The 14,100-nt window shown below is 38.3% G+C and overlaps 1 protein-coding gene across 1 annotated transcript in view; it reads right to left on the bottom strand.

The window, feature by feature from the left end:
• Positions 1-9,799, bottom strand: part of DMC1 (DNA meiotic recombinase 1) — a 42,426-nt gene extending 32,627 nt beyond the window's left edge. The window contains exons 1-5 of the mRNA XM_063427421.1: positions 9,731-9,799; positions 7,340-7,384; positions 3,708-3,854; positions 651-733; positions 451-503 (exon numbers count right to left, since the gene is read on the bottom strand). Coding sequence (XP_063283491.1) covers positions 451-503; positions 651-733; positions 3,708-3,854; positions 7,340-7,384; positions 9,731-9,784 — 382 coding nt within the window. The 5' untranslated portion in view covers positions 9,785-9,799. The remainder of the gene's footprint in view (positions 1-450; positions 504-650; positions 734-3,707; positions 3,855-7,339; positions 7,385-9,730) is intronic.
• Between the last annotated feature and the right edge of the window lie 4,301 nt (positions 9,800-14,100).

Below are 14,100 nucleotides of genomic sequence, written 5' to 3'. Positions count from 1 at the left end.
TAACTCCACTGGCCACTCCTTAGATGGCTGCTAAAGCTGCTTCCTTGGGCAGTGCTGCAGAGTAGCACCATTCGGTGTCTAGATGTTTCTAATTCAGCTACCTTAGCCTTAAATTTGACATCAACAATTCCTGACAATGCTCACCTTAGCGAACAACTTGTACCAGAATTTTGGTTGAAGGCCTCTTGAGCTTTGATTAAACACCACTGCCAAGCCCATTGAAAAGTAATTAAACGTTGTCTGTGGTTATTGTGTGGTCTCATTTTATTTATACAAATATTGCCTACCATACATATAGCAGAGCAGGATGCAGTGTTATAGGTGATATGCAGCCGCAGAAGGGACCACCATCCAAAACCAGACATGGGGAGACAGTTCACCCCAGGTGTAAGTACATACAAAAGAGAAGTAGTGAGAAGCTATAAACAAAGATTTACTTAGTAAAATTACCTCCAAATGTCTCTGTTATTGCCATACTTTCTATTCCACCACCCAATAACTTGCTGAAAATACACAGATTGTAGAATTGCTTGTTAAACTATACTATAGAGAACATGCAGTAAAATGTGTATACACAATCTAAAATCTAAGCATTAGAGATATATGATATACACATTAACATATAAAAGGACATAATTTAGGCTGTATACTCAAATTCTTGGCTTCCAGTAGATATGTGGAACACCATCTTCCTCTTTGCGCTGTATTCAAAGGCAGTAAGAAAACCTGGCTCCTGAAGATATCAAATCAAAAAAGCACAGATTTAAAAAAATAAATAAAAATAGATAGATAGATGGAACAATAGATAAAAAGTACATTAACTACTAACCTACTAGCTTGAAGCTTGAATTAAAAAAAAAGCATAAAAGATAGCGTCTCGGATTTATTTTTTCAAGAACAATTGTCAAGAGATATGCAAGAGTTATTTACTAAAGTGAGCATTCAAAGTGAATTTAAAATGTAAGGCCACAGTAGCCAAAATGGAAGCATAGTTGACTTTGGCTTTAAATTTGAAATTCTCTTTAAATTCTCACTTCAGTGTTAGACTGAAACATGGAAGCACTTTGTTATAAATGTGTCCGCTTATCTAATAAAATATTAGCTTATTTTTTATTAAAGGAACACTTCAGTATGAGGAAAAATGTGTTCCTGACACTACAGTGCTGGATTGGCTGTGTAGGTGCCCGGCTTTGCACTGATCACTCTGAAAGCTTAGTTGGAATTTCAGTGGAAGCTACGCCTCCCGGGAGCTCCTACTTTCACATAAAACTAGTGCTTCCTACCTGCGTTCTGTAACGCATGAAATGGAAGCTCAGCTCTCCTCCCAGGGAGCTTTCGGGCCATGTCCTCCCTGGCAGCATCCTGTGTGCCTCACCTCATCTTGCCACACCACAGAGCAACATGTCCGTTCTAATGCCATTACAAGAAGAGCTAGGACGACTCTTGGAGGAACAGGGGATTATAGTAAGTAGACAAGATCAGTAATTAAATATTGAAATCCACAGAGCTTATTGTCTACATAGAGGAGGCTCTACCTACTTGTTTGCAGGACTGCCACTATACGTGGGGAAAAAGGTGGTTTTACTCACCTTTTCTCCCGTGCCAGTCTGGCCGCAGTTGGCTCTGCTTTCATTGCTGAGATCATCAAGATTGATGATCTCAGCCAAACCAATGCTTTCCCCTTAGGAAAGTATTGGGAGGCTACTGTGCATACACTGCAAAACGCTGCACCAATGAGCATCTCCTTACAGATATGCATTGAATCAATGCATCTCTATGAGGAGTGTTCAGCGTTTCTATGTAGAGCATGAAGCTGCTGAAAATAGATGCTGCACAGTGTGCAGCACTGGACTAGGAAGCACCCTGATTGGCTGAGTGACCGCACCTAGAGATGTTACTAGACAGCAATGAATACCCTGCTTTTTCTCTGCAAAGGCAGCGTTTACACTGAAACGTCTGCAGGGATAGGCTATAGACACCAGAACCACTACATTAAGCTGTAGAGGTTCTGGTGACTGGATTGTCCCTTTAAAAACATTATGTGTTCTCCTTCATGAGCTGTATTTATGGGCTACAGACTGCACCTAGGCACTGATATTCACTGTAGTGGATATAGCGGTGTCTGTATATGACAATATTTCTGAGTGTATTCATTGTTAGTATTTAAATGGTATAGCTAGCACATTCTTGCTATAGTAGCACACTATATATTATTCTTGCACAAATATACAACTATACTAAACTATAAAAATGCAAAAACATAATGAAAAAAAAAAAAGATACTTGCGTTCAAAAATCTTTTTTTGCAAATCTGTCCACATTACATCATCAGCCTTAAACTTTATCTTCCTTAGTAAGGAGCTTGGCCAAACATGAACCTTTCATTCTGGTCTTAGAATCTCAATTTTTGGTTATGTTTAACCCAGCATGCAAGGTCTAAAGTGTGTGAGTACTGGGCCTAACTAGCTCCAGGTACACAGCCTTAGCCATGCTTAGAGCAGGGGTTTCTGAGACTTGTAGTTTCAGTTATCACCTTTCCACTTCTCAAAGCTGAACTACAACTCTAGTTTTCATGTGTTAACCAACATGTACAGCTGTGTGTATTGTTTCAACAACTACACAAACCTGGCCAGCCAAAATCTATAAAATACAAACAATATATATACATACCTAAGAGCTGTGTTCCATTTGAACCATGCATTGGGGTGTCTATGTATGTTGGGTGGAATAATGCAGGGACAAGCGAAAGCATGCAGTATTCCTGGGTAATTTCCTAGCTTACTACTGCACCATATCTCAAACCAGTATATTAATCACAGTAATAGCCATAGGCGTGCGCAGCCTGTTGCATTAGGGTGTGCACCCTAAAGCACAAACACACACGCCGCGTGTATATGTATTTTTATATACACACACATACATATACATACATATATATATATATATATATATATATATACACACACACACACACACACACACAAATACAAGTATACGTAGGTGCAGTGTATGTGTGATTGTGAGCTGTGCAGTGTGTGTGATTGTGAGCGGTGCAGCGTGTAAGGGGTGCAGTGTGTGTGATTGCGAGGGGTACAGTGTGGTGTAATTGTGAAGGGTGCAGTGTGTGTGATTGTGAGGGGTACAGTGTATGTAATTGTAAGGGGTACAGTTTGTGTAATTTTGTGTAAGTTTGTGTAACTTTAATCACATACAGGAGGCTCTTGCATGGTCTAGCAAGCTATTAACATAGCAGGGGATAAGACAATCTTAATTAAACAGAACTTGCAATAAAGAAAGCCTAAATAGGGCTCTCTTTACAGGAAGTGTTTATGGAAGGCTGTGCAAGTCACAAAGGGATTTAACTCATAAATGGCAGAGGATTGAGCAGTGAGGCTGCAGGAGCATGTTCTATACACCAAAACTGCTTCATTAAGCTAAAGTTGTTCAGGTGACTATATTCTCCCTTTAATAATGCTGCTTAATTAAACTGTTTTAGGCCCCGTTTCGGTTTTCTCCAGTTGTGTTTGGCCTCTACCGATAGCAGAGTTACATAAGGCTTTGCATCTTCCTGCTTGTGCTCCAAACATACCAACAGGAATCCAAGCCTAATCATGAAAGTTCTTGGTACAAATCAGCACATATTCAGAAAATAACACTTAATAAAATATATATCATCTTAAATGTACTTACAATTTTGAAATACTCACTATTAATTTGTTTGCTGCCTCTTTAATTTTGTCTACTTTAGCTTCAGATAAACCCTTAATGTTACACATTGCTTTTTTGGTAGTCATCTGAATGCCTTTTACAGTACATATTCCTACCAATTTTAACTTCTTTATATCTGATACATTCTGTAGGATGAAAAAGAGACATGACATTTACAAGCCTCCAAATCTTCATATATTATCTGTCCTCTTTTCTTATTTTGATAAGGTTGTTAATTTTTTTTTTTTTTACAAATGAAAAGTACATATATTTTAATTTATTAGGCTAGTTTTACCATTCACATTGACTCCGTTATTGTGAATACAAAAATAGCTGGGACATGGCTAAATCTTGACCCATGGGAGTCTGGGATAAGCTGGAACCCGGCAGCAGATGGACAGCACACCCTTGCAAGTGGGACACCCTTGGTGGCCCGGAGTTATGAACTGGTGCCTTGGAGGTCTGTGATGGAACAGGGGCTTTATTGGACAAACTAGGAGAAGAGGAAGGACAGAGCCAAATCCAGAATGGCAAGGCTGAAATCCTGATAAGAATGTCTGTAGGTCAAGGTCTGGGCACCGAGCAGTGCCCTGGGGGCAACTCCTCTAGATGTAGTGTGTCATGGCAATAGGCACCACTCACTTGCTCCCTGGCGCCTACTGCTTACTAGAGGTAGTCCAGGGTTAATGTGGCAAACAGAACGATTTATATAACCCTGCAGTGCTCCACCTTCAGGTGGTAAATGGATGGTCATGTGACTCTGTCAGTCTATTTAACCCCAGAGTGCCTCCTAATCGGTGCACAGATTTGCCACATGTTGCAGGGGTGTAACTAGCTGAAATAATGCACATCCAGACTCCTACCACACTGACCATTTCAAATCACTGAAAGAGTCACGGTGGTTGGAATAACAAATTAATTCTCCCTCACATTTACCTCTACAGGATTCCTTCTGCTAATATCAGTAATTGATATACTTTGCTCTAAAACATTAGAGAACAGTATGTGACCACCATCTAGTAAAGGCTGTTTTTTATTAGCATGTCAGGGAGATCTCCCAGTCATGCTTCGGCCAAGCATGCTGCCTCAGCCGATTGTCAAAACCCAGCACCAATCACAATCTGCATTGAGAATGCAGGTCATGCTCAGCCACAGGGATTTAAATCGATTTCGAAGTCTGCATGCAGCGCTCACATTGAGCACATCATACAAGTTTGGATGTCCACACAGAATATGGGCATTTCCTGTCCTTCAAGGAAACTTAGGCCTGCGCAACATAGGGTCATTCACTATAACACAGGTCATTAATCCAGTTGCAGTCAATCTGTATGTCTCTGAAACCTATCGGTTACACCCAGTGTACTGTGTATGCCTGTTAAAACCTTTAAGAGAAAACCAATTCCCTCTATGTACCACCATTCCTGATCCAGTTGTCATCAATGGTTCTGAAGAATTCAAAGTGAAGGAGATCCTCGATTCCAGAAGGAGCAGGGGAGGTTTGAAATACCTTATTCACTGGAAGTGGTATGCCCCAGAGAAACAATCCTGAGAGTCAGACTGGAATGTTAATACCCTTGCCAAGCTCCACGCCTTTCACCGGAGTCCCTGGTCAGCCATCCCTGTTTCACACCCTGAGGTCATGCCTACAGAGGGCATTTGGTTCTGGGCATCTGCCTCATCCTAGAGGTAGTCCTGGGACAAAGATGCCTCTGAGCTTCAGAACCATTTATATAACCTCAGAGTGCCTCCTAATTGGTGCACAGAACTGCCACATGTGCCAGTGGTGTAACTAGCTGAAATTAAATTTCAAGCTGAAATGATGCACATCCAGACTCCTACCACTGAACTGGCCATGGTGGTTGGAATAACAAATTAATTCTCCCTCACATATACCTCTACAGGCTTCCTTCTGCTAATATCAGTATTGATATTCTTTGCTAAAACAATAGAGAACAGTCTGTGACCATCATATGGGTGTCCTTTATTTTAGCATGACAGGGAGATCTCCCAATCATGCTTCAGCCCAGCATGCTGCCTCAGCCGATCACAATCTGCAGGGCTCATGCAGGTCGTACTCAGCCACAAGGATTTATTCGATTTCAAAGTCTGCATGGAGCACTCGCATTGAGCAAATCATACAACTTGTCTATCAGTCTGGGGCACTAAATATGTCAGAGAGGGGTCTCCCTGATGTGAGCAAGGATTTAACCCATTTCACACAAGACTTTCGTGTGTGGGAGTTTAATTCCCATTAAAAGGGTTGTGTGCAGAGCGCTAAAAATAGCCCAAAAGGGGAGCCTCACCAATTGATGCTTGGGTCTTACTTCTGCTCCCACCAGTATGTTAGTACATACAAATGCACCTTAGTGTGTCGTTAAAAGATTCAGCTGAATGTGTTGTTTGACATTGAGTGCCATCTAGTGGTGTCAACTGAGTATTGCACAGCTCGTAATATCTATCAACAAGGTACACAGTTTCCTGGAAAACAATGATAGCAGCCAGAAACAAAGCAGTTTGAAGCAGCTCACTATTACTACACTATTATTTTACACAAAAGTAAACAGTTGTTTTCTATTTGCTGATTGTTCACAACAGATGGCCTATGTAGAATAAAAAATGGGTCTTCGAAATTTACATTTACCCATTCACTACCAAAACAGTGTATACATCTTTTTTACTTTTATTTTTCAATAAAAAAAAGCATCATTAGGAACCAGCTTATGATGATTTGCACTCTGGATAGGAACTTACAAATTCCTTATTTTTCAAATCGGTGATTTTACTGTACTTACTTTATGTGGCCATTATGCTTCAATACAAACATTATTATTGTATACGGTTTCTGTTTTTAGCAAATTATATTAACAGATGCCCAGGAACAGAATATGTGACCATTTAAAACAAAATAAATATATATATATATAAAACAAATGTTTGCCAGCACTCCTGGATTTCCAACATCAAAATACTTTATTGTCAAAGTATTTTGATGTTGGAAATCCAGGAGTGCTGGCAAACGTTTGTTTCCTATATCACAGTGTGGCTGAGCACCCGGTATCATTGGCTGGACGTAGGAGTGCAAAAGTTCTTATATATTTTATATATATATATACACACACAAAAACATTGTAGACAACAAATGCCGACGTACATAGCTGCCGAGATAGTATGGTATAGCAAATAGAGAACAAAATATTAAACAATAACATAAAAACATTGTGAGTCTGTTTTTCTTTCAATATAAAATAACAAGAAAGAGTGTCAAAGGTACAACCTCCCAGGGGGGAGGTATAAGCAGTGGAGAATAACATTTAGTAGGGAGGAAAGGACATACAAAGTTCCATCAAATCTGTGGAAGAGGGGGAATAGAGTTGGTAGCATGGAAGTGATATTCACAGGTGTGGGAAGTTCACCAATTTTTATTTTTAGTCATAAAGCTGTATGAGCAACAAATTGTATATTTGTGTTATATTTCATACACTTTGTGAAAATTTGCGAGATAAGCAATAAAGTATGAAACCCTTTTATCCCAAAAATACTTTATTAAGGGATGACTAAATGAAAAATTAAATTATATAAGTTAAACAAGGGATTTCTATTCAGGAATCAAGAAATATATTTTTATACTTACAATTCCATGCTTCTGTAACATGTCAATATCTTGGAAAAAAGAGTCCTACAGTAGGAATACAGGACACACCTGATCATTTTTACATTCTTGTAAGACATAAACCTCATATGAAGTAAATACATAATATATCTATGAGTATGAAGACTAGTAGACTTTTTCACTTAAACCATGTTCTCATAAAGATCACAAAAGAGTGTCTCTTCAAGCTTAAATCTCACGTTATCTAGAACCTATATAATTTTTTAAACCTTATATGACTGATTTAAAGGAACACTATAGTGCTGGAGTAGCAGTTTAGGTCCCCGCCAACCCACAGAATGGAGTTAAAAGTTATTATACTCACCTTTTCTCCCTCGCCGCACTGGTCTTGCTGCAGCTGACCTTCCCTCCATGGCCGAGATCATCAGTCTGCACCAATCAGCATCTCCTCATAGAGATGCACTGAATCAATGCATATCTATGGGCAGCTTTCAGCAACTCAATGCTGAATATGAAGAATAGAAATGTAAATAAGAGTGGAGCAGTGTGGTAAAACTAATTTTAGGTGAGAAACCAGGAACAAATTAAAATAACTGGAAATAAAGGTGCTGTAGTTATACTTAGTAATCAGTACATGGCACCAGATCGACACATCTCATAACATGTATAGAGAGAAAAACATTAACACGTAATAGTGCAGACTGTTAGAATATACAAATGTAGAGTTAAATAATAGTTTTCTTAGTGCACATAGGTTCCCATCGAAATACCCATATATAGTTGCAAGAAAAAGTATGTGAACCCTTTGGAATAATATGGATTTCTGCACAAATTGGTCATAAAATGTGATCTGATCATCATCTAAGTCACAACAATAGACCATCACAGTCTGCTTAAACTAATAACACACAAAGAATGAAATGTTGCCATGTTTTTATTGAACACACCATGTAAACATTCACATTTCCTTCCCACTTTTGATAGCAGAGGTTGGGAAAGCAGGGGACTAAAATTTCTCCACTAAATCTGGAGCAGAAACGAGCTGACACCCTATTCTCACCTCCGTTCAACACATGACTTGCCCCACATAGGATATTTGCTATATTTGCAATTACAATCCCTATTAAAGAAAGTCAAACAGACACAATCCCCTGCCCTGTCCATGATGCCAAATCTGTCGATCATAGAGAAAATGTGCACAGAGACATTACCGAAAACGAAAGTTATATCAGTCTGCTATGACATGATTCTATGGGACACTAGTCATCCCATACCCAAGTACACGAAGGAGTGGGAAAGAGACTTGGGGCATGAGATTTCAAATGTCGCCTGGTTGAAAGCCTTTAAGATACATCAACCGTACAGAAGGTGCACTTCACATATAGAACTAATAAGAAAGATAGCAACTAGATGGTACCTAGTACCAGCATGCTTAGACCACATGTTCCCAACTGCATCTGACAGATGCTGGAGATGCGCCACTGAGAAAAGAAACCATGATGCACATCTGGTCAGAGTGTTTGGTGATCAAACACTTTTGGAAGACGATAGCAACCCTGATCTCAGAAATCATAAAAAAAAATAAAATAAGATGTCAGTCGAACATTTTCTCCTGTTTATGTTCCCCGATGATCTCACGAAGTAACAGGGGATCTTAACCTTTCATATACTGGAAGCAGCAAACTTATTGATAGCGAGAGGTTGGAAATCCCCCAAAGCTCCCAGCTGAGGAAAGGTAGTGCAACAAGTATCTATCAATGGTCAATACGAAAAGATGATCCATATGAGTTCCAACAGGCTTAATATAAAAATAGCTGTGTGGGATAGATGGGAGGAATGGGTGGGGTGCCAAGCTGAATCCACTAAGCAGACCCATAAACAGAAGACGCAAGCAGGGGCAGGGTTTCGACCCCTATCCCTGCATACCAGATACAAATCCATAAAGACTAATAGCAACACCACCACTCATCATCTCCTTACCCCTCATCGGTAGTTCACCTTCTTTTATCTCACCCTTTCTTCCTCTTTTCTTTCTTCTAGTCCAGCTTGGAGCTGGGAAATACTTCAGAAAATCTGGTATGGCACTACATTATTATTTTGTGGGTGACCAATCCGGTTCAAGGTGGCTAATAGCTCAAAGACCTGGCCATATGTAACTCAATCATTTACCCGCCTACAGTTTACAAATGTTAACACATATGACAAAAAGTTGTATATCAATCTGCTGTTGCATTATGTATGATTTTGTGGGTTAACCTTTTTACTGGACACTTTCTCTTAAATACTGTATCGCCTTGTGTAGATATTGTGGTGCCTATTTTCTTCTGTTAATCCTGTGTGTGCAATAATTACCGGAATAAAGACATAAAAAATAAAAATTTTAAAAATAAAATAAAAAATATATGTACTTACCTCATCATCAAACCTCACATCCTCCTCCACAACTTGATCTTCAACTGATTTCATAACTCACCAATTTTATATTTTCTGAAATAGTAAAACCATCAAAATATTGGCTTTTGTGCACAAGTATTAGATATCATAAAACATACTGTATCACCTTATACACCTACAGATGGCAATCAAAGGGACTCTCCTAACATAGAGGTTATAGTGCAAAGAGCTGCAGTTTTGAGCCCACCCTCTCACCCTAAAATGTCATAGGGGAATCTATGGTTCTCTCTGTTAATTAATACCATACTACATGGGTTTTTTGTGTTGTGAGAGTTGTCATTTTCTACAGTAACAAAAAATTAGTGACAGGACATGTACCCTAATGTTAATATGGTTACTCTAATTACAGTTGACGTAGCACTTCTTCGATTTTTAGTTCAGGTGCCCTTGAATGCACAGTGTTGTCTTATTAGGTGCTAGGTAGAACTTGGAGATTGTGTGTGTGTGTATATATATATATATATATATATATTATATTGAGGGACCACATTTTTCATCTTTGTACTATAGTAAGATTATTATTTGAATCAAGCTGGCTACCCCATCACAGTCCAAATCCATAAGTTATGTGTGCTAAAGACACTTTGTATCTACCTTTTTCCTAGCTGTTATTGTTTAACAATTTGTTTTTCATGTGTTTTTCTGTCTTGACTTTAGTTTTAAAAGTAACAATTGAAGTTATGTTTTAATCAGCTTGGTAACCACCAAGGACGTATTCCTTTTTTGTTCTTGTTTCTTTGTAGCCTCCTTTTATAAGTCATAGAGTCTCTAAGACTGGCTCCTTTGTTCCTTCTTCTCCTCCCTTCAATTTTATTTGGTTAACCATTTCTACAGTAAACAATAGCACATGCCCATCCAGGGACCAGTGTGTTTTGGGTAAGGAGACAATACAATATTCTTTGAAAAAAAAAGAAAATGCAATCCACTTTGATGACCCCAATGAAAAAGATTTAGTTTGGCATTATACTCCTTCCAGACCTAATTTTCCTTTTTTTAAGGGCAATATGGAATCTGTGGCTGATGGGAAATGAATTGTTTTACCTATGAAATGCTTAGTGAATATTCCCCTAGACATACAGAACTATAAATATATGCATTACCCTATAGATGTATTGCATACTGAGACGTGGATTTAATAACACATATTATCCTGTATCTACAAATACTTGGACAGATCGTCCTCGATGGTTTGTGGTGGGAGGGGGGCAAAGGGAATATTGGTAAAGCACTAATTAAAGGCCCACGGGTGCAATTAGTACATCTGGAGATACCTTGCCTAACTCTCACCTGCAGTATCAGTGAAAAGTGGTCTTGTCATAGATAGTTAAACTCACATTCTTTAACCCCTTAAGGACCGGACTGTTTTTGCGATGTTGTACATTTGCGACCAGGCATCTTTTTACACTTTTGTGGTGTTTGTGTTTAGCTGTAATTTTCCGCTCTCTCATTTACTGTTCCCATACAAATTATATATATTTTTTTCAGGACAAAATGGGCTTTCTTTACATACCATTATTTATATAATCTCATGTAATTTAATTTAAAAAAAATGAAAAAATATGATGAAAAATTTAAAAAAATACATGTTTTTTGACTTTTATGTGAAAAATCTTTTACTCATCTACAAAAGCGAATGAAAAAAACTGCTAAATAGATTCAAAATGTTGTCCTGAGTTTAAAAATACCCAGTGTTTACATGCTTTTTGCTATTTTGTTGCATGTTATAGGACTATAAGTACAAGTAGGATATTGCAGTTTCAAAACAAACATTTTTAAAATGTATCAATAGTGACATTGTAACACTATTATCTGTCGTAAATCTCTGAATACCCCCCCACATGTACATATTTTTTTTAAAGTAGACAACCCAAGGTATTCAATATGGGGTATGTCCAGATTTTTTTAGTAGCCACTTAGTCGCAAACACGGGCCAAAGTTAGCGTTCATATTTGTTTGTGTGTGAAAAAAGTAAAAAACGAAATTGAACGCTAATTTTGGCCAGTGTTTGTGACTAAGTGGTTACTAAAAAAGACTGGACATACACCATTTGCAATACATTGGGTTGTCTTCTTTTGCAAATGGTATGCCATCATGGGGGTAATTCTCATTCCTCGGCTACCATACGCTCTCAAAGGCAACGTAACCAACCTGGCCATTTTCAATGTAAAAATATTTGACCCATATATTTGACCCTGTAACTTTCAAAAACGCTATAAAACCTGTACATGGGGGGTACTGTTATACTCAGGAGACTTTGCTGAACACAAATATTAGTGTTTCAAAACTGGAAAATGTATCACAACAATTATATCATCAGTAAAAGTGCTGTTTGTGTGTGAAAAATTTAAAAAAAGTCACTTTCACTGACAATATCATCGCTGTGATATGATTTACTGTTTTGAATCACTAATATTTGTGATATTTTGAAGTCTCCCGAGTAAAACAGTACCCCCCCCTGTACAGGTTTTAGGGTGTTGTAGAAATTAAATTCTCTGGACTTTTGACCTGGGTTGGCAGGCAGGTCCCTTAAATTGCAATCAATAAAATTACTTAATTATGCAAAAATATTACATAAATACGCACGTAGAATTTAAATATATATGCTTATTTATATATTTGAAGTCTTCGTGTATATTTATATAATTATTTATGTAATTTTGTATATGGACATATGTATAGTTCGTATTCTTTTTATTTATTTATATATACATAGATATTTATACAATTTCATTCTAAGTGTATTTTGATATAATATATATATATATATTAATATCAAAATACAGTTAGAATAACATTTCATATAGATATATAATTTTTTTAATTTTTATTATTATTTTAATTTTTTTTTATTTAATTTAAATTACTTATTATTTGTATTTTATAATAATATTTATATACAATATATATAGTTATTATATATATTATATATATACACGTGTGTAATTTAATTATAAATGTATTTTTATATTAATATATGTACATATTAATATAAAAATACACTTAGCATGACATTATATATATGATATATAGACGTATATTATATAGGTATAATATATGTCTATATATCATATATATAATTATTATTATTTTTTTATTAACTTTAACTTTATTTTTATTTAATGATTTTACAGTTGCAGGGAGACTGCCTGTCAGCACAGACAGTCCCCCTGCAGGCAGACACATGGACACCTATTGTGACCATGTGGTCGCTCTGTTGAGCGATCACATGGCCCCAAGTGTCCTAATCCGCCATGGGGAGACTGTCTGGGCTGCAGGCAGTCTCCCCACACCGGGACCAACGCCGATCGCCGCCGGGGGAACGACGGCGATCGGGTAAGTACATTGCACTGTTAGGACGGTTCAGGACCGTCATCGGTCGGCAATGCAAAAATGCCGATGACGGTCCTGAACCGTCCTCGGTCCTTAAGGGGTTAAACATACCATATTATTCTGTTGAGAGCCACTATCGTGTATAAACATCCTGCTGTTGGAAAACATAACGTTCTCTCTAAGCACCTGAGAATTTTAATTGGGTTCCTAAATCAAAAACTGTCATGTACATTAGTTATTGCCTTAGTTAAAGGGACTTTCCAGTGCCAGGAAAACAAACCGTATTCCTGGCACTGCAGGTCCCTTCTCCCTCCCACTCCCCATCCCAAGTTGCTGAAGGGGTTAAAACCAATGCTTTTCTATGGGGAGGTCTACTGTGCGCGCGTTGCATTGCCGCGCATGCGCATTAGGTCTCTCCGGCCGCGCATGCTCAAAAGGTTTCCCCCGCCGGATGACGTTGGCGGGGGAGGAGCTCCTGCACGCACATTAGACCTCCGCATAGGAAAGCACTGAATAATGCTTTCAAGGCTTTTTTATGGGGATTTCAGGGAGGCTGGAGGTCCTCACATAGCGTGAGGACGTCCAGCGATGTTATAGCGCACTTTTCGTGTCTAGGAGACAGCCACTAGAGGTGGAGTTAACCCTGCAATGTAATTATTGCAGTTTATAAAAACTGCAATAATTACACTTGCAGAGTTAAGCGTAGTGGGAGTTGGCACCCAGACCACGCCAATGGGCAGAAGTGGTCTGGGTGCCAGGTGTGTCCCTTTAAGTCTTTCCACGTCTGCAGGGGTTAACAGCAAGAATTTTCTATCTCGGCTGCAATCGGTACTCTCTGTTTTTTCACAGCGCAAGCTGACACAGAGAAACTGACCTCGCATAGTTTTTAGAAGACGTGCTAGACATGCGCAGTGGATTTACAGCAATACGTAATGTTATATGAATAATTATACTGTTTGCACTGAACGTCTATGATTGTTTGATTTTGTCTTCTGCTG

The sequence above is a fragment of the Pelobates fuscus genome, chromosome 7 (genome assembly GCF_036172605.1).
Source record: "Pelobates fuscus isolate aPelFus1 chromosome 7, aPelFus1.pri, whole genome shotgun sequence".
NCBI classification, from domain to species: domain Eukaryota; kingdom Metazoa; phylum Chordata; class Amphibia; order Anura; family Pelobatidae; genus Pelobates; species Pelobates fuscus.
This window is presented reverse-complemented; position numbering and strand designations above follow the sequence as displayed.